At 43.7% G+C, this 24,263-nt stretch overlaps 1 protein-coding gene across 2 annotated transcripts in view; it reads left to right on the top strand.

Moving 5' to 3' along the window:
* The window catches only part of AIG1 (androgen induced 1), a 124,556-nt gene that overhangs the window by 88,775 nt on the left and 11,518 nt on the right, over window positions 1-24,263 (top strand). For both annotated transcript variants that reach the window (XM_075413905.1, XM_075413904.1), the window contains one exon: window positions 21,582-21,697. In XM_075413905.1, the coding sequence (XP_075270020.1) occupies window positions 21,582-21,697 (116 nt within the window). The remainder of the gene's footprint in view (window positions 1-21,581; window positions 21,698-24,263) is intronic.

Raw genomic sequence — 24,263 nt, 5'->3', positions numbered from 1 at the left:
TGTAGAGCAATATTGTTTGAGAGCAGCTGCTGCCAGGATGCAGGGTTGTCCTGCCAAACCCAGCATGGTCTCAGAAAAAAGGTCTCCACATCTCTGCCAGTGGATGCGGAGAAGCATGGGCATAAATAGGCACGCACAGTAGGTCTGTGCACCGCGTAACTCAGGCTTGTACGCCCATGAACTTAAATTCTTCCAAAAGCAGAATTCAAAACTGAAGAGAGAAGAGTGGTGTGAAATTGATGGGAAAAGGCAGGATTTGCCAGTTAGGAGGACAAAGATGGAGAAGTTGGAGGTGGTGGGTGAACAATTAGTGCAGTTTGACAAAGAAGAGGCATTTGCAGGATGCGTTGTGTCAGTTCTTTTTCTCGACAATGTGCTGGTTACGCGCGGTAGCACAGTGTAGTAAAATGGCATCTATTTATAGAAAAATAATTAAGGAAGCATGCAGCTTTCAGGAAAGAACATGTATTTGTTCTAATACTGTTGTTGTGGGCCTGTCACTAAAAATTGACTGCTGTTTGAACTACCTCTCAGCTGGGGTAGTCCTGCAGGAGCGGCACAGGCCGTAGGGCTTCACCAGATGCATTCCGCTTAGGTCTGAAGCCTGCTAAATCAGCACTAGAAATTTCCATCAGTTGTGAAGTTCAGCCATAAGTCAATGGTATTACACTCTTTGGGGACAGAGAGTGTGCGTATGTACCTGTGCACAAATTCATATGTAGGAAACAAAGCTTTCTTTATTTTGTCTATTGAATTTGCTATGAATTAGTTAAATAGGATAGTAGGAAAGTGTGTCCTGTGCTGTAAATAACAGAGGAATATATTTACAGTTGTCATATAAAAGTACAGTTTCATTGAGATAAATCACGTCAATGAGTCCATCAGTTAACGAGTTAAACATGCATGAAGCCCTGTGAGTGGTTTATGGTCACTTTGAAATATGATAATATGCTTATTTATATTAATAGAAATATCGTAGCTTTTTAATAATATACAGGAATACAAAATTTTTGTAGATATGTTTGTGGTTTTATGCATATTTATACATTTATAGTTTAATAAATAAACCAGGAATGCAACTGCCCCTTGTGTTCAGCCCTTATTTTCAGCCTTTCAATATGAGTAGGAGCATCTGAGCCAAATGTGAGGAAGGCTCTTCCTCTCAGACCCCGCTGCTTACACAGAAGAAAGCTTCAGGGATGGGGGGGAAGTCTTTTAAATTAATTCTTCAGGCTTCTCCCAGCCTAGATCTTTCCTCTTTTGATGTCCTCAGATGCTCCCGAGGACTTTGGGGGCTGTTTGAACTCGGCTCGGAGCCACCTGACAGTCCCATTGGGTGCCTTTTCCTCTTCAAAGAGCTATTCCTGCAGCTGCTCCCTTCTGCGCAGGGAGCGGAAGCCTTTGAAATTGCTGCAGCTTCACTGCACAGTCTGTTGGAACAGCTCGCATCAAAAAGGAGAGGAGGAGAAGTGCTTGTATCTGTTTAAATTAATTATAGAGGCTCGGGCAGAAATGCGAAGGCAAACAGCGAGCGGAGACCTGATTTGTGGGGTACGTCTTAGAAAATCGATCGCTAATCTGTGCATCGACTTTCTGCTCCCTGCGCAGAGTGAAGCAGCTGTGCCAAAAATTCTTTTAGCAGGAAATGTTCTCCAGTGGGACAGACAGACAGCGAGCAAGCAGCTCAATAGCCGCAGTGCTGGTAGGGAGCACCACGGGGAGGTTAAATCTTCAACTGCTTTAAAAATGGGAAGGTCCAAACCTGTAAACAACATGAGGAATTCACTTTAAAAATTATTCCTGAGACATCATAGCTTTACTTTCAGGCTGGGCAGTCTCTGAAGCTCCTCTTACCTACTTGAGGGACCGGTTTGACCCTGCAGCAGCCCAGAGGCTAGGCACCGTAGAAGTTCCCCTTGTCTCTCAGGGTATGTCTTCCACCGTGTGGGAGGTGCCACACAGAGTGGTGGTCTTGCTTACCAGTGCTCCCAGACGAGCTGTGGGGAAGAGGATGTCTTACTTGGTGAGCATGAGGTAAGCTTCTCAGCCCCATGATGGAGACTGGGAATTGTCCTGGAACATGCTGAAAACCAGAAGGACTGAAACAGGTTGGGGTCTTTTTTTGGCCTGCAAGTCAGCTTTGTTGACATCACACACTGCCGGGTATGATGGAAGGGAAGAGAAATCTTTCCCTGCATGAGGCAGCAGTGAGACTGACAGATCATTGAACTGTTCTGACTAGGATTGCTGGAAAAGGCCCTAAATATGGCAGAATATTTGCAGGCTTCCCAGCAGCCCTGTAAGGCTGGGGCTCACGGCAAGTGCCTGCAGTTCTGAACGTTAGATGAGAGATTATGCAGCGTTCACCTTGAGAGGAGTTTGAGCTACAGTGTCCCTGACTGTGTGGTGCCAGCATCCTTCATATGAAGTCACCAGAAGCAATGAGCTTAGGTTCAAATGTTATGCTAACGTGTGGGTTCACTCTTAGCTGTAAGATTTATCAGAGATTTTGCCTGAAAGGAGCTGACTTACAGGAAGGTGCCTGATCTGCATGTCTCATTAGAGGAAAAGGCAGTATTTCTCCCTCTTTTTTTTATTGCTTTGGCTTAGTCTGTATCTGTGTACATAGAATATACCGTGGAAATTAGCTTAGCGGTAGGAGTGCTGGTGCTTTTTTGCATCTGCTTTCAGTAATACAGGCAGACTTTGAAAAGAGATGGTTTGGGTTTGGTTTCCTCAGCCATGGTTCGAATCTGCTGTTGCTTTGGTTTAGGGTGCTTTGAGGACATGATGGCAACAGCAGAAACTGATCTCATGTGTCGGGCAGGATGGATCTTGTGGCATAGACTTCTTAGCTGGTATCTCCTCATTCATCAGTCGCCACTTGAAACGATGAAACAGTCTTTTAGCCGTAGAGTGTCTAGTCCCTTTGTCCCAGCTTTGGGGCTGGAGTTGCTGCTCGTTTTAGAGTCAGGGCAAACCTGGATATGAGCAAATGCTGGAATAATGCTGTCTTGACATCTGAGGATCAGAAAAGGTTCAGTGAACTTCTAAGGGGTGTACACGACTTCAGGAGGAAGGACATTATGAGTCTTAATAAGCAGCTGATATTTAGGAGACCAAAGTGGAGTTCTGGGCTCCTCACATTAGAAAGCAGCAGTATTCCAGATGCCAGGCTTGGATGCTTCTGGAACTGCTGGCCGTGGGTAAATTGCTATTCACAGGAGGAAAACTCAGCCTTGCAGAATTCTTCTCCTATGCTTTTGCTGAGCTGGGGAGGAACAGGTTAGTTTGGGGGCAATAATGGAGGTAGCTTTTCTCATAATTTACCAGTCTTAAGAGCATATTCTGTCTGCAGTGTTTTTCTCTGCCTCGTACATTTGGCTGCACTAAATCAGAGAGAATTTATAATCCTTTACTTTTGGAGGGGGTGGCGGGAAGGCAGATGACTACAGTACCTCTTATAGAATATTATTATAAAAGAAGTGTGAATTATCTCCTAGCCTCTCATGCTGTTGAAAAATTGATTTGAATGACATTTTCAAGGTGTTGTTTCTAAGACATTCAGCGATTGCCATTCATCCATGAATGGTTAGTGAGATGAATAACAAAAAGTGGTTTAAGATTCATAGGAGGAAGTGTTAAAAAATAACATTTGGCAAAAAGCACTGGTTATGCTAAATTCTCTTGTATATTTAAACTGCACCAAGGTTATCTAAGTGGTTTTAGGTAATCCAGTCATTGTGAAAAAGAACATTAGAGACACAGAAGTGTCAACATCATTTCCATTTGTATGTGGACTGTAAGAGTCATCTGACTATGTCAAATGCAGTACAATATTAGGGCAACACGGCTTTGAGGGAAGTAGAACAGGCCCTCCTTGCTGGCCATTCTTTAGGCAGGTAAAATATAGCAATATTGTCTCTGAGTTAACTCATCCTTTCCGCAGGCAGACGTCAGAATTCAAACATGATAAGGAGAGAGGAGGGAAAGGAGAGTGAATCTTACAGGACTTCATCTTTGCGTGGAAACCTCGGGAATAATTGACCTGCCAGGAGACACGTGTATTTACTGGGTGGTTTCATATAGGCTTTAATAAAAAGTTACAGCAGATTTATTTCTGTAAATATTACAAAGAAGTGGCATACCTCGAGAAACCAAAATACTTCATCATGATATTTAGAAGATCCATGTAACTCTGATACATACATGCTTATGGTGAAAACAACAATGTATGTTATTTTGCAGATGCATGACATTTTAAGATTGCTGATATCTTAGGTTTAAATGGTAAGAGTTTTATATATACAAGATATGCTAATGTATCTATGTGTCGATGTTATGAAAGTACATTAATAAGGTACAGAATTAAAGTGCATTATGTAACTTGTGATGAATTTAAATGTTTTGCACTGGTTAGCACTTTATAGTTGGAAGTTATCAAAAGCTGATAGAGTAATTAAAAGCCATTTCCAACAAAAAGAAGAAAAACTGTCTTTAGCTAGAACTTTCTTTTTCATAATTATTGTTTAAATCTGTTTTTCATCAAAACCTAAACTTCAGTGGTTTGTATTTTTACCATTATGAGTTTTCTTCCTCCCATTTTATCCTTCTCTCCGTCATTTTCCCGTTTTTGTGTCAGCAAATGCATAAAGAAAAGAAAAGAGTTATATCCAGAGACTTTCCTCATCTTTCATTCTTTCTTAAAAAGAGATTAAGAAAGAAAGAAGAGCTGAAATGGAAATGAGAAAATGCTGGAAAGCTGTATACCTTCTCTTTGAAATATACAGCTTGTATGTTACATATTCAGCCTGTGTCGGCCTCCAGGCTAAGATACATGCATCCTACGCAAAGATAATTAGCAGTGCTGAGCTTTAATCTTATAGTTTGGGTTCCCAAAACTTGCATCTCTACCAAAGCAATCTGTAAAACAAATATTTTTCAGTTCCTTACAAGAAGGACTGTTTCCTTATGCTAAAGGAATAGGCTCCTAAGGAAATGCTAAGAGCACTTAATAAAAAATAGTCTTCTTCCACCTATCCTCTTCTGTAACGTCTGTTTACAGAGCGTGCTTTGACTCATATGTTCTCCATCTGCTCTGTTATGTCTATCTGTATGCTTTTGCCTCGCACACGCCCGCTCAAGATGCAAGGTAAGTTGCCCATCTCTCACTGAGAAGTAAGCGGGGACCATAAATAGTTCATGCCATATTAATAGCAAGAACTGGCACTTGTGACATGCAGTGCATTGTCTCTAATGGCTCCTGCACTTTGCCAACCTCTTTGTGTTCCCTGACCTCTGGGTGCTTGGTTGGTTTGGTTTTTGCCACTGCTTCCTTTTTCTTTTTTTCCTGTCCTTGCAAGACTGGGAAAACAGTGCCTTTCACAGTATTAAAAATGCCAGTGGTGTGATTCATTTACTTTTCTCCCACTCTACATTTTAAATTTGAGCATCCTTAACCAAGAACGCTTTTTCTCCAACTTCGGTGAGCTGTCCTCCTTGGAGGACTTTGTAGCTGCACTGTCTCTAGAAAGCTTGCCTCTCTCTGTGGCTATGAATGAAGCTTCTCTTGTGTCTGGAACTAGAATAGAGCATTAAGAAGAAAGACAGGACAGGATGGGGAATTTCTTCCCTACCAAAAGCTGGACAGGACATCCACCAATGAAGCCCCCATCTTCACACCATGCAGCACAAGTGGAGGGAGAATGGAGGACCAGAGTAGCATCCAGGCAATGTGAGGCTGGAAGCAGAAAGGGAAAGAGGGATTTTGTAGAGAAAAGACAGGTGAAAGGTAGAAAGAGAACGAACACTTCAGGTGGTGGTGGCCCATCCCAAGTGAAGTCAAGGCTGGAGGTTTCCCTGCTCTCAATGCAACCAAGGCACCAAAATGGTAGTTGAAATGATTTAGGAGTCCTTAGAGGGCAGAAGGCATGGTGTAATGTACTGAAGATTATTGCCAATTAATCTAATTTTTGTTTCCCCGCTTTCAGTTTAAAAGACTATTAAATACATCTGGAATTGATAAATGAATGAACAGATTGCCATTTGCAAATCCTCACCCAAAAGGAAAGAATGTGGCTTTCTATTAAATGGGAGATTATTACTGTCACAACATAGGCAGCAGCATTAGCAATGAGTCCAGCAGAATTAAGGAGCTTTCTGAATGCTTTGACAAATAGAGTGCTAATGTCCTTGATGAAACATGACTTTTAGCAAGATCTTCCAAATATTTCCTCCTATGTCAACTATATTTCAGTCCCACTAGATGCATCTGTTCTGCACAAAGGAATTCTAGTAGGCATTGGGACATTTTGTCAATATCACTGGTCAATTACTTTACCACCAGAGCTGGTCACGTGCTAAATTCAGACTACTTTTTCATGAAAAATGGCTTTTCAGATTGAATTAAATAAATACTTCTATTATTTTTATTTTTAAGGGGAAAAACTAGACTATTTTTTTCTTTAAAGATAAAAAAAAGCCTAAGTCCAAGTTGCTTTCATGTCTCCAAAATAAAAGATTTTTGTATTAACCCTCCCCCCAACAAAAGCAGCTGTGAACAATTGATTTAATACCATATCATCTGCAGTTCTCAGCTCTCAGACAAGGATTTACTGGCTAGAGGAGCTGTTGACCTCTCCCAGGTGAAGAGTGAGAAGGCCTCTCCACTTTCTGGCCAAAACAGTCCATCGTCTGTACAGTGCACGGTGCCGTGGGCAAGGGGAGCAGGGGCAGCGTTCTGCCCCCAGTCCGGTCACCCTTGCCCAGCCGTGCGGTGGGACTCAGCCAAGGGAAGGAGCTGGTGTCTCAGCTACCAGCACAGGAGAAAGATTGGTTGAAAAGGTTTCCTGAAGGAACAAGGCACAGTTCTTGGTGCTGCCACTTAACATACTGTGTGCAGATAATTTACAGTTTTGATAACTCTGTTCTCATTTTAAAACACAGCTTTACAGGAGTGCTGGAGGCTGGTTGGTGTTCGCCAGGTTCCCAGCTCTTGTGTGGGAGAGACGGAGTGAGTATTTGTTTAGACAGCGGTTGTGGCATGGGGGTTAGTAGTATGTCCACAGTCACCATGAAGTCATCCACTAGTGCTGCTAGAATCATTTCAGCCCCTTGATCCCATCTGAAAGCAGACTGGAGGTGGAGACTGAAGTGCAGTTTCTATTAACTACTTTTCTTTAGACTTGTGGTTATTCCTAAATGTGTTGCGACTTTTCCTGGGAAGGGAAGATTGGAAACAGTACAGGAACTCCTTCCCAAATATTATTGTGATGTTCCTGGCTCCCTACCTACTACTGCATCCTTTCTGCTTCCCAAGATATGCCTAGCTGAAGGCATGCCATGAATCCTTGAATATCGACCGTATGAGTCACTGGGATGCATGCTGCTAAGCCTGGGCTCATGTTCATGGACCCTGTCTAAAGTTGCCCTGAAGCTGAAGTCCATTAGTTTTAAGCCACCAGTTGCTCTCTGCAGCTGAGAGGGGTCAGAACAAGAATAGATTTCACAGGAACAGCCCAAGTATTCCTCTGGCCTTTTTGTGTTTCCTCTAGCATCTCTGCATTGACATTTAGAGAGGCAGATGGGCTCACATTTAATAAAAAGTTTTGAAATAATCTGCTTTGATTGGGTGCCTGAACTATTGGATTTTATCCACGTGATTTTCTTCTCCCGCTGGCATGAATGTTTGAGGTCAGTACATTCAAGCCCTGAAGTAGCTGTGGACTTCCCACCAGGACACTTCTGACTTTGACCTCCTGACCAGGCAGTGGTGTGGTGACATGGGCTGAGCCCAGTCAGAGGCATCGCCAACACCCACATTCCAGTACAAAATCCATCACTGATTGCCTATCGCCTTGGTTTAGACAAGATGCTTTTCCTTTCTCTGTGTGCATTTCTTCACTGATAAAGTGCTTTTGTTTCCCACCCCCCATCTCACAGAAATTTTATAAGGGTTAACGGGATTTTTTATAAAGCATACTGACAGTCAGAAGTTATTTATTAATAAGACTAATGATATACCACCATCACAAGGAATTATACTCTGGCAATCCCTGCTGATCCCATAATGACTGGGTTATCAAGGGTGTCTTAATGTACTTTTTATCCTTTTTATCCCAGTTTGCTAAAAATTCTGGGGTTTTTGTTTTGTTTTGCTCTTTTTTTGCAGTAAGATGGCGAAAGGGTAACTGATATTCCGGAGATGAGAAAGCAGTGTCATACGCTGGAGATTGTACTAGAGATAATCTGAAGTTTAGGATTTATCAAGGACCATAATACAGTTTCAAGTCTTTTTATAGCAGTTCGTCTGCTCTTGGACATTTCATCAGTGTGGCAAGCTTTTCCTTATTTTAATTTCCTGCAGTGGTGGAGAGCGTGAAGAGGTTGCTTATAGGGCTAAAGAAGACTGCTCAACAAGGTAAACCAATAGGTCAAATAATTAAAATACTGGTACCAGTCTACTGCCAGGTACCTTCTGCAGAAATGCCAATACAGAGGTTAGCAACCTGCTACGAATGCGCTGCAGCAGCAGCAGGAGCAGCAGCAGGGAGGAAACAAGAGGGCCGAAGCGTGCAGTCCAGCATGGGCGTACATTGTATACCTTCTTTACCTAGCACCACTGCCTGTCAGATCACTTAACTATTCTTGCTGCAAATAACACTGGCACAAGACCCTGCCTCGAAATTTGCAGCAGTGAATTACGCGTGTGAGTGCCCCTAAGCAGCACTGCTTAACTGCTTGCTAGCGGTGGCTCCAGGGGCTTAAAGCAAAGACATTCTTGGGGGGGGGGGTGTGGATATAGCTTGAGGAATACATCAACAGTATTAGGGTAAGTCTCTTCTTCCGCCATGCCTTTGCAATGTTCTTAACTCAGTCCTTCCCAGGCCTGGGAGAGCAGCTGCCGCCCTTGCTGTCTCCACCATGGGCTCCTCGCACCTTGTTGTCCTGGCTTGGTGCAGACCCAAATCTGAACAAGTCTGTCTTTCAGCCAGCACAGCTGAGGTGGCTGCAGCTCCAGTTCTGGAGATGGAGGCCCTCACCAGCCTTTCTCAGTTAGCCTGCGCTTCTCAAGAGGTCTCCTCACCTAGCCTCCTGTGCCCACCTAGACCACCATGCTGCCTCCCACGCCTGCGTTCCAGCCGGGTGCGCTGGAGGTGATTCTCTGGTCTTTCCCTCAGGAGAGAGGTTATCCTTACTGCCTCCTCCCAGAGGAGCACTGGTATGGAGTTGGAGTGGTCTTAATTAAATGTGCATTTTCCCCTTCCCAGCAGATGCCAGTCTCCTGTATAAGACCTCTGTTAATCAGACAGTCTCAGGCAGCTCGGAATCACTGTTACCCCTCTTCAGTGACACATTTGTAGTGATTTTCCTTGTTTGTAAGGGTTTACTCTGTAATTCTTGCACTTGTAGTCGCTCTGAATATTTTAGTTGCAACAGAACAATGTTATAGCTAACATTATGAAATGTGTCTAGTGACTGGCTGGTCCGTTCCCACCTGAAAGGCATTTTCACATCTTCCACCTCAAACATGCGTTCACACACAAAGGGATCGTTGACAGTGAGGAAGCTACATGGAGAACTGGGGCCTTCCTGTTGTCTCTCTGTTGCTCAGCTACAGAATGGTGACAGTTACAGAGCTATTTAGAAAATACTCTTGAGAGTCTCAACAAGAGAGACTTCTGAAGTGCACAGGGTGGAAATACTGCAGGTCAGGGTGGTTCAGCCCTCGTTTTCTGCTCTCACCCCAGAGAACCAAGCATGTGGTATCAAAGACCATGTTTAAAGTGCAGCAACTTTTACAGACCCAGCCTTGGCTGGGGAGGAGAGATGGAAGAAGAGGTACTGAGGACTGACAAGACTGGATGTAAAGACCAGTGACCGTAAAGGCCAGACAACTGGGGACATAGAGTCACAGTCACAGAGTTGCTGAGGTGGGAAGGCATCCCTGGAGATTGTCTTGTCCAACCCCCCTGCTCAAGCAGGGTCAGCTAGAGCCAGGGACCTAGGACAGTTGCCTAGGACAGTGTCCAGTCAGGTTTTGAATGTGACCAAGGATGGAGACTCCGCAACCTCTCTGGGCAACCACTTTCAGTGTTTGATCACCTGCACAATTAGAAAAGATTTTTCTTATGATTAAAGAATAAGTGTCATGAACCACTTGCATATGTGGGTGAGCTCAGTCCCAATACTGGCATCTGTCCCCCAGCACAGAAGAGATCAGACCAGCTGAAGGATACATGGCAGAACTTTACAGGTGACTGATTGTACAGCTTTATGAGCAGGCAGTGCAAAGGAAGTTCTGTCTTGAATCCCTGTGGCAATAGGGGAATATAGATAGATTTTCTAGTACCAGAAAAATACATTATGATACTACGAGCATCACCAAACTGATTAAATTCTCAGACTTCATTTAGCAGGCTCCTGGGAAGGAGACTGTGGGGTACCTCACATTAACTACTTCGGACCGCAGCTGATTTCTGTTGTTGCAAGGCTGGAGCAGAAGTCCTGGAGAACTTTGTTCCCTGACAGGAGCTGCAACACCAGAGAGAGTAAGAAACCCTCCTTCCTCCAGGGGAATACATGAGATCACTCATCCCTTTGCAACCCTCCCTCTCACCTGCTGCTCACCCAGGAACCACTGACCTTACAAATGCAACAGCTCTGCTCCCCTCCTGATACGAAAAATCCTACCATGGGGTAGGAAGAAGAATCACATCTCATCTCCAGCTCTGCTTCCTTTTTTCACGTCTGAAATAGAAAAGCCACAGAGGTGACTGACAGCTCAGTGAGAGCGGCCTGGCTGGGAACGGAGCTGGTGGTGAGAGAAGCAGAGACGGGCATATCGAGGGAAGCAGAGACAGGCGTATTAGGGTTAAGGTGGACAGAAAAAAAATCAGGCCGGACTCGACAGGACAACCCAGAGAAGCCCAGAGCTTTGTTACTATGGGTATCGCAGCTCCACTGCAACCTGGCTGCCTTACAGCCCTTTGGTATCACATGTGTTTACTATCGCTATCCTCTTGTGGTGCCCATGTATTGCCCATCACTGCAATCCTCAAACAGGTGTTTGACAACAGGAAATAGCAGGCCATTACCCATTAAAAGACTTATGAGGCTCTGCATTATCTGCATTAAAGCAAGATTACTTGTGTTTGCAGAGTTCGAAGTCTAAAAAATTAAGGAAATGTAAAAGATAGACTGTACAGCAGTGTTAACGTCAGTTTTATTTACATCCTCTATTTTACAGTATTCAGTAAATATGTACAGAAATACATTTACAGATTACGATATCAATGTCCCACATTTACCGAGAAAAACAGGTAACTAGAAAGGTGTTCTACGTAAGGAATGCAGTTGAATTTTGCTCTAAAAGAAAACATAATTTCTTATTTGCTGAGATTTGACACTATAACAGTATAATCTTGAGCTAACGTGATATATAGTTTGTCTTCAGCTCTCATCACTTGGCAGGGATGGTTCACAGAAGACACAAATGCCTTAGTTCAAGCATGGATGAAAGGCAAAACACCTGCCAGTCTCCAAATACATTCCTTTTCCCCCACCCTTCTCCCTAGATGTGTACCTTTTCGTGCTTGTCTAAACCACTTTTTAGCCATGCAGCATATTTGGATTTTAGATGTGACATTATCAGGATTCATACGTATTTAAGAACAAGGGCAAACGCTTTCTTGCATACTATACTGGTTAACACTGAGATCCTTCTCAGTCTAAGCATGTGTATGCGTGTTTTAATGTGATACTACATGTAAAAAGTATGCCACCCTCTTGAGACCCTTGTATTTATCTGCTTTCGATTACATTTGAAGTATTCAGAAAGTCTCCTGTGCTAATTCCATCCAAGTTGGAAGCCACATAGCTCATGCATGAGACTGTCAAACATGAGTAGTTGCAGATGTCAATGCAGCAGTGGCAGGGATCCAGGAAGATAGATCAAGGCTTAGTCACTGAAAAATACACGCCGGCACATCTCAGATACATAGCATTGTAGCACCTCATAAGGAAAACATGTCATGACAGGAAGTCAATAACCTCTTGGAGGCGATCTGTTTTTGAAATATTCTTGATTAATTATGCCAGGGTGTGTTGGGCGACTTTGCCTGATCCAGCATTAACCTAATGCTTTTTGCATAAAGCACTATTGTAACTAGTCTCATAAATCAAATCTGATGTTTCAAGTTGGATTTTAAAGGGTCAGGTTGTAGATTTTGTAATGTCTTTGTGTCCGACAGTGCTGTCTTTACTATGATGTGCAGGCTTTTACTATCAATCAAAATAACAATTGTTTTAACATGAACAATAGTATTTAGAACTAATTGCGTTTGAAGTTGAATGATTCTCCTAAACAAGGTATGTCATATAGTGGGTAAAACAAGTAGGGAATGTCCGTGTATGTTCATGACAGAGGACCTTTGTTCAGGATGTTCCCCAGACTTGTTTGCTTACGTGCTTTCTTTGCAGAGGAGAACCAGCTCCAGGAGACACACAAGCAGGCCTGTACCTCTGTCTTTCTTCCCCTGCCTTCCTGCACAGACTCATTTTCGCTCTCAACAAGTTTTCCAACAGTACCTGCTGCCCCGTCTGACGCCCAACAAATGCGAGGCCCCAGCCCATGCCTCATGCCTTCTTTACGCCCCCACCACATACCCTCTCTTCCCTGCACCCCAGCACATGCTGGTGCCATACTCACCCACTGAAAGCACATCACTCCTGGTCTTACTGATCTCATGATACCTCTGGACCCTGCTTTGCCCTGGCCTTGGCATCCTCAGCACAGAGTGCGAGACCAGCAGCATTTTTTTCCTGCAGCAGGCGCTGTCAGCAATGCTAAGGGCAAAGCTGAGAGCTGCTTTGGTGCCCGGCCGCAGCTTATCACTGGTCATCGGGTCGCTCAGTAGTAGCTGCCAGCATCCCGCTGCCGCAGCCGTGGCACGGGCCAGAAGGGTGCGGAGCTGTGGCTGGGGGCACATGGAGGCTGCTTGAGAGGCTCTTCCCTCACGCACCTCTGCCTCGCGGTGGGGTACGCGCTGTTCGGAGGGCGCAGGGCAACCCACGTCATGCCGAACTGGTTCCAGGCAGATCACTGGGCGCAGCGATGAGGCCATGCTCACGTTAGTCTGCTGCTGCCTTCTGTAACATGAGAGCAAAAAGACTCAGGAGGTTACGTCCTCTGGAGTTACTTATTGAAGGAGTTTGCATGTACAATGTAAAGAAACAATTAAATAAAGATAATGGTAATGTCTGTGAGATAAATTGTTTGAACCAGGTTGCAGATAGTTGCAGTCACCATGTGATAGACCAAAGTTTGACCTTTGGCTACCTCACCTGCACAACACCCAATAAATCTACCTCCTTAATAACCACTTCCAAGATTTTAAATTTCCAAATAGCATCAAAAAGCCACCATTTGCAAAAGAAACTGCCAAATAATGGTTTCTTGATTTTCCCAAATGTGGAATTTCTTTCCCCAAATTACACTGGCCCAAAGCCCAGGACAAGCAATATTCAGTGCTGGACCAGTGACAGATTCAAAATCCAGTGTCTTCAGGTTAGTAAGAGGATACTTTGGCTAGCATGAAGCCAAAAATATCCTTCTGTGAAAACCTTAGTGCTAGACCTGGGATATTGCCAGATATTAGAAGTTTACATGGCACATTTTATGTACAGATAAACTTTTCAAGTCAGTTAAAGAGATTTAGAAAACATACTGGCACAGATTATTTTCTCCTTTTGAGTCCTGTGCAATTGGACTCATCGTATGGAAGGAGTTGGCTTTTCAAGGAGAGGAATGCTATTTTCCATAGGAGTAAAATTGTTTTAAACCATTGCTAAAATACATCTGTAAGCTGTCTTTAGTGACATTTGTGCTAAGAATACATGATGCCCAATGAATTTACTAGCACTTTTTCAGCATGACCTGTGTAAATACTCAACATTCATTCATGCAAATTAAATCTCAGCGATACATGTAAGAGAGAGAGAGAGAGAGAGTATGTGTGTGTGTGTGTGTGTGTGAAAAATTACTTTGCATAACATTGTGATTAATGAGAGATCCTTGCACAGGATCTGTGTGTGTGTATGTTCCCAATTCGTAGTTTCGTGGGTTTTCTGATGATTTTGTGAGACAAATAAGGACCTGAGGTTGAAAGTAAGTTGGGGTTGACAGGGTTTGCTCACTGTGGCTGAGTGTGCAGAACCTGGGCTTTGCTGCTTCTCTTACATTTGAAAAGTCTCCTAACAGTAGTGCAGTGCACGCTGTCGGGAGCTCACCGGGGAGCTTGGGCACGGCACGGAAGGAACAGAAAGCCTAGCTAAGGGATCCCAGCAAAAGGAGAGAAGTGACTTAGGTGATATTGCACTTTGCATGTGTTTAGTGATGTTTGGATACATGACGTGCATTAAAAGTAGTTATACAGAATTATACAAAGTTAAAGAAAATTAAACATGGAACAGTGCAGTTTCATTTGGCAACATGGCACTGGTTTTGCACAGTTTTGCTATACCAGATGTGCTGTATCCTGTCCCGTCTCGTCCCTGCCATCATCTTGTTTCAAGTCTAAGTGACCAAGATCTTGATGTGTCAAGCTAAGGCATTACCTGTGCCTGGCAGACACACTGATGGGTGTGAAGGGAAGACCTATGGTGACTGAAAGAGGCCAAGTGCTGAGTCAGGGCCAGGAGGGCGCGGAGGGGTGGCTTGGGCTGGTTGGGCAGGAGCTGCAGAGGAGCAGCTTGAAGCAGCAGGAACTGAGGTGGGAGAGAGGCAGACAGCTCAGAGGCCAGCAGTTGAAGAAGCCTCCAAAATCAGAGGGGAATCAGGATAGAGGGTCGATCAAGGTAACAACTGAGAGATGCTGAAAGGGCCAAGCTGTCTCAGAGCTATAAACTTGAATGAGTAGATTTGCTTTCGTGTCAAATTTTTGTTACTTCTCTATACGTGCTTGCTTATCTTAGGCTGACACCCAGGAATGGAACCAAGGAATACGATGTGGTTCTCCATTCCTGCATAGCGACCCTATATGACCTCCAGTGAGGCATGCCATCTCCGTCTTGCCCTCCTGCAAAATGAGGATGGCACATCCTGCCCCTACAGATCAGCTGTTGTGAGGGGAAGTTTAGTGATGTTTTTGAGGTGCAGAGGTGCTGAAGTGCTTCGGTGTTTGGCACTGTGGAAATTCTATAAACACCAATATATAACCTCCCTGATGCTAATACAATCATAGGAGTGAGATCAGGTTGGCACTGCTATTTCAATACATAGTATGTACTGCATGTGTAAGAAAAAGTAAGAACAAATCTTTCAACATTAGGTATGCGTGGAGTAAGTGATACAATTCTTGTTGAGTCAGATATGCCGAGTCCACTGTATTTATCTACGGAAAAGAGGAGGCAACATTAAAGAGGAAGTGTTAATTTTCTTGTGGAAGAATGCTAAACTCTTATGTGGACTGAAAGCAGTTCTCTCTGGCTCTTGTGTGTTTTGTGGCGTTATAGGGTATTGGTCTTTGTTTAGATCATACAATACTTCTTCCTCCCTCCAACCTACCATAACAATTAACGAGCCATCTGTGGCTGCCTCGGAGTGCATCCTGTGCATCAGCGTGTCTCAGTTAATAGTCATAATTTCTCATTTGTAAGAGGAAAAGTGCTACCAGCGCTTTCAGTCTCAGAAGGGTTCAGACACACTCAAAGATTCCAATTTATTATGCACCCAGCTCTGATATCCTGCTGCTCTCTTTATGGATTAGGCTGCCTTGGTGGAAGGTACCATCCTTCAGATGACACATAAATACTCTTTTGCCAGCTGTTCCTTTCTCAGAACTTTCTCAATGAGTAAATCATAATTGTGCCCCTTGTTTTACTAGTTTCTGATCTGGTTCTCCACATTACTCTGCTAGGAGCATGTGGAAAATGCAGCTTTATTACTGCTATTACTCTACAAATGGCACTGACTACAACTGTAGGGATTTTTAGGCACATTAGTGTTGGTTTCTAAGGTGAATACACTGGTAGTGATTTTAAATTAAGAGGAATGTGCATAGGCCATTTTGCTGATCATTTCTGTAAAACCTTTAATCTCAAGGTGCTGCACAAATCCCTGAGAGGTAAGAAAGAGATGCAGACAGATTGTTTCACTCATTCTGACATGCAGAAGCTGTTTAAAAAGACGTAATCTGGTTGTGAGCTCAGGAAAAAAAGTGGAGAGTAACATCCTACTGATGGAAACTAGATTTTAGAGAGGAATTCAGAAAGACAGAAAGCAGAGGCAGCCGGCAGACGCAGCAGTCTGCACAGCAGCTTGCGCAGCAGGGTGCAAAGAAGGGGCCCTCTGTCAAATTTGTGCCAGCGTGTGTCTCGGGCCCGGTGGCAGTGTGCCCAGCAGATGCTGGAGCAGCTGCCCCTGCCAGGGCAGAGGCTCCGACGCGGACACAGCTTCAGGTGGCAGATGCAGCCCTCCAGGTCCTGGGCTGCGCAGGTTCTGTGGGTGAGGACCCATCTGCAGCCTCCTTGTTCCAGGGAGCACCAGCACTTCCAGGAGGCTCCCAGTCCGTCAGTTAAAATGTTGGTGAAAACAGAGCTGCAAGGCCTCCTTTCTTGTCGCTGGTCTTTTGCTGACCCTTAAGACCATGGGCTGAATGTCACGCTGAAGCCCTCTCGATAGAGGTCCGCAGTATTTCCATCGAACTAAAATGTCCTGTACCCTGTTGGTTTTAGTCTGATCAAACTGAGTAACAAGTCGCAGTCTTCTGTTGGTTGAAGTGAATTATAATCACAATTTACGTGATCCCCAAATGGTTTCACCATCCCTGCAGAACTTCTGCGTACCGACTGGGCAGCTGAGAAAGCAGATGCTTTTTTAGGCTGAACTCCTTGTTGTGAAGGTAGTTCTGGACAGTGTCTGCAGATCAGGACTTGGGTGACTTGGGGAGATTGCACTGCCCTGTTTGTGCTAAGGATAGAAGATACCAATACACAAAGCTGTCAGTTTAGCACCTTTTGAAAAGCTTTAACATTCCCTTTAAAACACAGTTAAGGGAGGAGAAAGGGCCAAGCAAGCTATTGATGAAAACAGTGTTAAAAAAAGCAGCACTTACTAGTTGGAAGATAAAATACATAATTAGGCTTTCAAGAATGAGCACTTCGTTTGCCTAAAGACCATTACAAAACTCTTTCTTAATGTACCTGATTTGCATAAAACCTTTTTTTCCAACTACCTGTTGCAGCACACACCTAAAATGGGGAAGCACAGTCCTCCATCAAAGCTCAACCTGCCAAGCCAACACTACAGATGTGCTGCCTATTTGTAATGTGCTTTTCCATTCTCAGATGTCTTAGGCACATATATACCGTGTGGGGGGTGGTACGTATTTTAGCAATATCTTTTAAAAATTTATTAATTAACTTCTGTCAGGAAGCAGTGGCAGTAGTTCTAGGAATTAATCCACCTGCAGCTCTCGAGGTGGCTTTTTTTGCAGTGTGTGCTAATTCAGCTTCTCTCGGATGTTGCTCCTTTGGAGTCAGTCTCTGGAGGATTTTCTGGATCAAATTGTCCATATGATAACCTTCCTGCAAATTCCACCCGGGCTCCACGTGTTGAGATTGTTTCTTGCTGTTTTCATGGATCATTACCAGCAGTTGAAGATGTGGCAAGCCAAATCTCTTGCCCACTTGTAGGTGATGAGACCTCGGGAAGCAGAGCTGTGTGGTGGACACAAAATGGGGAGGAAATTGCAGCTTGCTGCCCTGCAAAGACCAGCACTTGCTAGCAGGTCTAGCAAGCGTAAAGATCTGTCAAAGCTGCAGGGGACAGGCAGTGACAGGGCACGCGGGGTCTGAGCAGGGCTACACTGTGGCTGGGTAAGGGGGGCTTACAGCCATGCTTAGACTGGCAAGGCGGTCTTGGCAGATGGATCCTTCAGAGAGGGGTCAAAAATGGGCCGGAGGGAGAAAAAGGGGTTTATGGCTGGGTGGGCACCTTGGCAGATAGCACCATGGTCGCAGTGGGAGAAGCTGGCAGGGTGCATTTTCTTGCAGATATCTGTGGTTACTGAGCCCAAGCTAAGAGCTTCTGCTAACGATAGGGTTCGTTAGCTCCCTCACTGCTACCCGGGCAGGGCTGGAGGCTGCCCTGAGCCTGTGGTCACCACAGGGCACACGTACAGCGAGTGTCACCTTCCCAGCTGACGGACAGGGTGCTCCCTGATGTACCCACAAGGTTGCTCAGCCCACGTCTCTGGTGCCAGCACAGTCATACAGGCAAAACTGTCTCCCAGGAGCAGCTGGTCTCAGCGGGAGCAGAATAAGCTGTCCAAGTAGAAATGCGGCTTTGCTTGTAAATGCTTAGTCCACAATGAAAATGCATTATCAATATAGCATTGATTACTAGTGCTAGCATAGTTTGCTACTATTGCAATACTATACTAGTCATTATACTCTAATTGTAAATATTCCCTTTTCTTAAAGACTGTAAATGGTGCAAAATGACAACTATGGGAAAGCTGTTACAGCAGCTAATCACCCTCACCATTTAAACCTCCTTGTTATTTGAACTGCCTTGTTCCTTAGTCTTCTTTCAGGTAAGCCCCTGAGATACTTTGACAAACAAGGTGAGAAATGTTGTGCTGTCCTCCAGCCTGCCAGTAAGTAAAAGGGATCAGTCCCAGAGGTACCAGTCAGTCATCTATGACTGGCATGGCATTATCTTTAACAAACAGGTCAAGGAAGTGTCAATGGTGTTTTCTCTCTAAGCCTCAGATTCCCGATGCCATGAGTTTATCCAGAAATCAGATGGCATAAACATTAGAGGGTATGAAATTTCTGGCCTCCTGCAGCTTTCCCAGCCCTGGTGGGTTCCACTCCAAGCACATTTGACCCCTGCTCACCTTCACTAGGCTTCAGTCCAGGTGCCAGTCAGATTCAAAACTGGTCTAGAGTTTTAGTTGGCACTGCTTGACAGAAGGTATCCCTGCCTACAAAATTTCATGTTTTTTAAATTAAAGTTTTTGGAGGGGCTGAAATGTAGGAAAGGGACATTTTATCTTGGTTGTGGTTTGGGTAAAGCATCTGAAACAGCTTTTTTGAGTGGCAGTTTCACTAGAACGTTTTAAACCGGAGGTCATACTCTGGATCTGTGAAACTGCAGTGTTTGCAGGTAGCATCAACATTTGCTATAACAGACTAAGATTAAAGACACAAGTCTCTGATTTTCTCCTTAGACTTTTAATTGCACTGTGCTTTTGACAGGATTTTGTACACAAACTCTTTAGCGATACAGCTCATTGTCCCCTTTTTCCCTCCCTTACCTTTACAGAAGAGCAGAAGGGAGAACTTAGGAAAATAACGACCTATTTTATAACCACAGGAATCGGGAGGAGGGAAAGGAGAAGAAGACTCTAGATTAAGGGTTGATTGCTGAAATTATTTTAACTACTTTTTAATTGGCAAGCTGTTGAGTTGTTATCATAAATGAAGAGCGCATCAACAAGCGGTTTCTAAAGCGGTAAACATTCCAATTGAGAAACGGAGTTCACAAGCTCTGTAACCATCATGTGTACGGTGAAGACTGTGTCACTGGACCGCAAGAATTCATCGTACAAGGAATGTCAAGGGTGGGGTTTGGAGTTAATCATTTTTGTTGCCTTCTGTTTTTTTTCTCTGAAGAGGTTATGGAGGCAGGGCAGGAGACATTTGCACAGCCTCCAGCTGCCCTGCTTTGGGGGCTGTGCAGAGTGAGGTACTGATCTCTGTCTGAAGACCTTTTCCATACAGATGCCAGATGTCTAGGTGAACCTCCAGGGCTTGCTTTGCTGTCAGTCCCTGTTAATGGACTCTGAAGGTCCTGCGCAGTTTATAGACCTGTCATCTAATAGTGGGCACCTCTATCGCAGACCACATGTAAAACATCTTTGCGTTCCCTTGATGCTGATTTGTACTGTTTAAAGGGATGGGGGCGGAACAAGTTGTTTAAAGATGAAGAAATTGAAAGCTCCCCTAACTGCTGTATTATCCACCTGACATTATCCAAATGCTAGTCATTAATTACTAATGCCTTGAAATTCAGAGCAGTTATCCAATTCAAATTATGTTACATCTCTGAGCCAGAGCATTTCCATTATCTTATCATTTCCCAAACAATTCTTCCTTCTCCACAGCTGTCAAAGGCTTGGACCCTGCTCTGTTTCCCCTGATTTCGACCTGTTATCCACGCAAGGATGTTTCTACTCCCATGCCTGTCCTGCCTTCATGTTGGTGAAAATTGATGTGGGTTTACAGAGTAATTATTACTAGTTTGGCCCTCCAGCTCCCCCCAGAACTACCTGTGTGCATCTGATGGCAGGACATGGCCAGCATAAGCCATAACCTTCTTTTCCAGTTGGTGAGCAAGTACTAGGGAAGGGCTGAACCTGGTTTATGGCTTAGGCTGCCCTTGGAGTCCTCACACCTGCAGACCTCCCAGTGATCTGAGCAGGAGAGTTCATAGTCACAGCCACACCAAGCTCTAGGGCGAAGCTCTCAACCAAAGTAATTCCCTCTATACACCAGCAATAACTTGGCCCCATGGTGGCAAGGCAGGGTATGTTTCTGGAGTCGCCAGTAATGCTGGTCCTAGGTGAGCTATGTATTCAGAAATGACGGGGTTTATTTGCTGGCATGTTTGTGCTTATGTATATTTTCATGCCTGCCAGCACTCTGAAATCGAGACATTGAGTGTTGGGGGCAGGCTAGATGCAATTTTTCATGCTGCTGACGTTAATTGGATGAACAGACCTTCTCAGAAGGGGCAGTGTAGGAAACATGTATGGAAAAATGACAAAATAAGGACTTTCACAGCTAAATAAAGACAAGTGGCTGAAAGTGGCTTTTACAGCTTTAGCTTTCATATGTTTCATTTGGGAATTAAAACCATTTTGCACAACAACGAACAAATTAAGATTCACAACACCTTTCCGAAGAAGATAATTGTTCCTCTCTTACAGATGGAGGAGCAAAGGTATTGAGGCTATCATTTGAAAATATGTCCCCTGTTTTCAAGTCCCCAGATTGAGATACATTTTAAACTAATTCTCAGAAGCATTAAATACCTCCATTTATACTGATTCATTTGGCATTGTTTGTGCCTAGAATCCCTGAAAATATGATTCTATGATTCTAAAATCCGATGCATTGCCTACTAACTTGAGTGGTCAAAATAACGTGATGTGGCGAAGATCACAGAGCATTTGCAAGGCCATACTGGGGCTGGGACCCACGCCCCTCATGCCACATCCCATTTTCACTCACAGAGTACTCACTTGCATTCCTGGCCAGCAGGAAAAGCGCATTCTGCTCACTCAGTTTTCCTCTGCTCTCTCAAACAATTGGACATTGTAGCAACAATATTGTTTGGGTCATTGATCGACTTTGTAGAGTCATTTTACCTTGCCTTTCTAGACCATGAAGAAATTGTCTTCAGGTTTTTGTGATTAAGTTTCTTATTGTAGAACTAGCATGGAAATGCAGTGAGAATCATTTGTATCACCTGGTTTCCCCCCCCCCCCCCCCCGTTGTTTTGTTTTTTTCAGCATACGACAGTTTTGCCCTTTGTATTAATCGAGATGAGAACAACACATCATCAGTATCCCAGCAGGAGCTGTGGACTGGCTGCAGTGTGCACCTTCGCGGTTGGCTATATTTTATGGTAAGGGCTGTACACGCTGTGTTTTCATATTGTATTGGGGGTTTTGTACTGCTAAATTTGGGCACATATTTCATTATGGATATAATCGCTAACAGATTCACGCTGCATGCCTCGTTTGGTCCAAGACCTGGGCTTTGTCTGGTTTCCCCAGATGCTTATATTTTTAGAAAGTGTATGCCAAACCTCACACAACAGGAATTTGTTGAACAATCCCATGTAAGCAGTGGTCTTTCCAAGGGTACATTTTTCAACCTTTTTTCAAGCTAAATGTTTTTTTTGGACCTCAGTTTTATTGCTTAGGGGTTTTGTTCTATCAAATAAGATTGAGAATAGGCAAGTGATTTCCTGCATCAGTATTTAAGCGGCAACAGAAAAGATAGAACACTGTCTTTTTTTTTAACTAGTACATAATTTTTTTCTGTAAAATTGATTACAGAATAAGCCAGTAAGCCAAATACTCTGAAGTTTGTGTTAAAAAATTAAGATATTTGTGAAAAATTAAATTAAAACAGAAATAACCTTTCTTACACAACATTAAATGAAGTCTTTTGGGCAGTTTCTGTTCAAGCGCCTGACTTACATGACAGAGTTAATTTGCTTTGGTCATTCTATCATTTTATTTTTCTCTAAACCTTTGAGTTGTTTACCATGCTCTTTTGATACTATATATCCTTTATCCTTTCTGCAAACATTTCATGACCCCCCTGTTTACTTCTTATATTCTTCCTTCTCTCCTCACAACACCCTTCCCACAGCTAAGAGGATATTTTCCAAAATAGTGAATACTGCTTTTTCCACCAGTCAATTGGGTCAAACTAATGTGAGAGGAACACAGACTCAAGGCAGTACTGTCATACTGTTTCGACTATGCAACTTACCCCTTTGGTCCAACAAAGTAGAGGCCGTTATTCATACACATCCACGCACACTGGGTGATCATAAAATGCTAGTAATCTCACTGAAGTGGGATGCAGTGTCCCAGAGCAAGTCATATTCTATAATTTGCTTTTATAAACATGCATATCCTTCTTAAAAAAGAATAATATTTGTAATTGTAAGATAAGGACAGCCTCATGCAAAAAGATACATAATGATTCCTTCAGGAGAAAGGAATCTTTTTTTCACCCCTGTATAATAATGCAGAACCGTGATATTTCTCCGCCTTCCTCTGAAGGGTGCTTAGGTAGAGGATGGCAGAGTTACTGTACCTGTGATCTGACCTGCTATGGCAACTGGTGTTTTCTGAAAATCATCTCAGTAGACACACAGAATAGAAAACTGAAACAGTCCAGTTCTGCAAGTGAAATAAAACCAGAGATGTCTTAAAAACTTTCAAGAAGCTGGTACAGTATCAGTGTGATACTTACATGGCTTGATCCTGCCTACTACCGTGCATTTACATCCTGCAGCTACAAGTGCAAGGTAAAATGAAATGGTAGGACGAGTAAAGCAGGGGAAGAAGATTCTGCATTAAGAAAATAACCACTGAGCAGATATCAAGTTACAGCCTGCTATCATCTCCCTTTGCTTTTGCTGTTTATTGATTTTGCCTACACATACATTATTTCCAAAACAGATAGGGCTACTTGCAAGTGACTCACCTTCTTCCAAGGTGTAATTTCTCTAAAGATGGTCTGAGACAATTGCTTATGCAGCCTAAAGGTCATCTTGCTAAATTCTTCACTTCCAGCCCATTTCTCCTTCTACTCTTATGAAAGAACGTCTTTGGGAATTACTGGAGGCAGACACAAGCTACATTGTGGCATCATCTGCAAGTTCTGCATGTCTTCAGCCTGCAAGTGTTCTTGCAGCCTCTATCCAAGATTTGGTTGAGGCTGCAGGCCAAATCTTGGCTCAATGATATCAATACAATGTATCTGACTTTCACAAGTTGGGAAAATCTACCACAATGTGTGAAAAGTGGGGGTTTTTCGTCACTCTCGCTCAGGGTGTGCCTAGCTTTCACAGGTGAGGTCAGCTATGTGCCTGCTGCTAAGTGACCACATCATTGAAGTAAAGACCTTAATCACTTAGAGGGTTTGGAATTACTTAATTCGGATTTGCTGCCCTTGTTGGTGTACCCTTTAGGGCCCTCAAGGTTAGCACAGTGCGTTGAAATGAGACTACACCTACAGATGACCTAGCTATGTACAGTCTGGTGGAACTTCCTTCCTTTGTACCCTTGTTGTCCACAGGTTGGTCCCCTGCTGGGGCTTAGTTCTTGGTTTATGTTTTTTTACCTAGAAGTTAGAGATCTGCCACTTGGCAATTTGTCCTTCGCCCCGCATCATTTTTCCCTCAGCAGAAGTGTTTTCACTGCAACTCTCTTAGTGTAAAAAGGAGACAGTTGCTAATCAGATGTTCTCTATGTTATGCCCTTGAATTTTGAACTCTTTCCCCACCTCAGCTGAAACCTTCTTACCATTCTACATGACTTATGTATCATGTCACGCTTCGTATTGTAAAGGAGCATACAGGAGGATATTTTTTAGGTTTGATTCTGTTAATGCACTTTTTACAAATCTAAGTAGAGGAGAGCTGTTTTATTTCATATATGACTGAATCT

This window comes from Opisthocomus hoazin, chromosome 2 (genome assembly GCF_030867145.1).
Source record: "Opisthocomus hoazin isolate bOpiHoa1 chromosome 2, bOpiHoa1.hap1, whole genome shotgun sequence".
NCBI lineage: Eukaryota > Metazoa > Chordata > Aves > Opisthocomiformes > Opisthocomidae > Opisthocomus > Opisthocomus hoazin.
The sequence above is the reverse complement of the archived record's forward strand: the minus strand, read 5'-3'. Positions and strand labels throughout refer to the sequence as shown.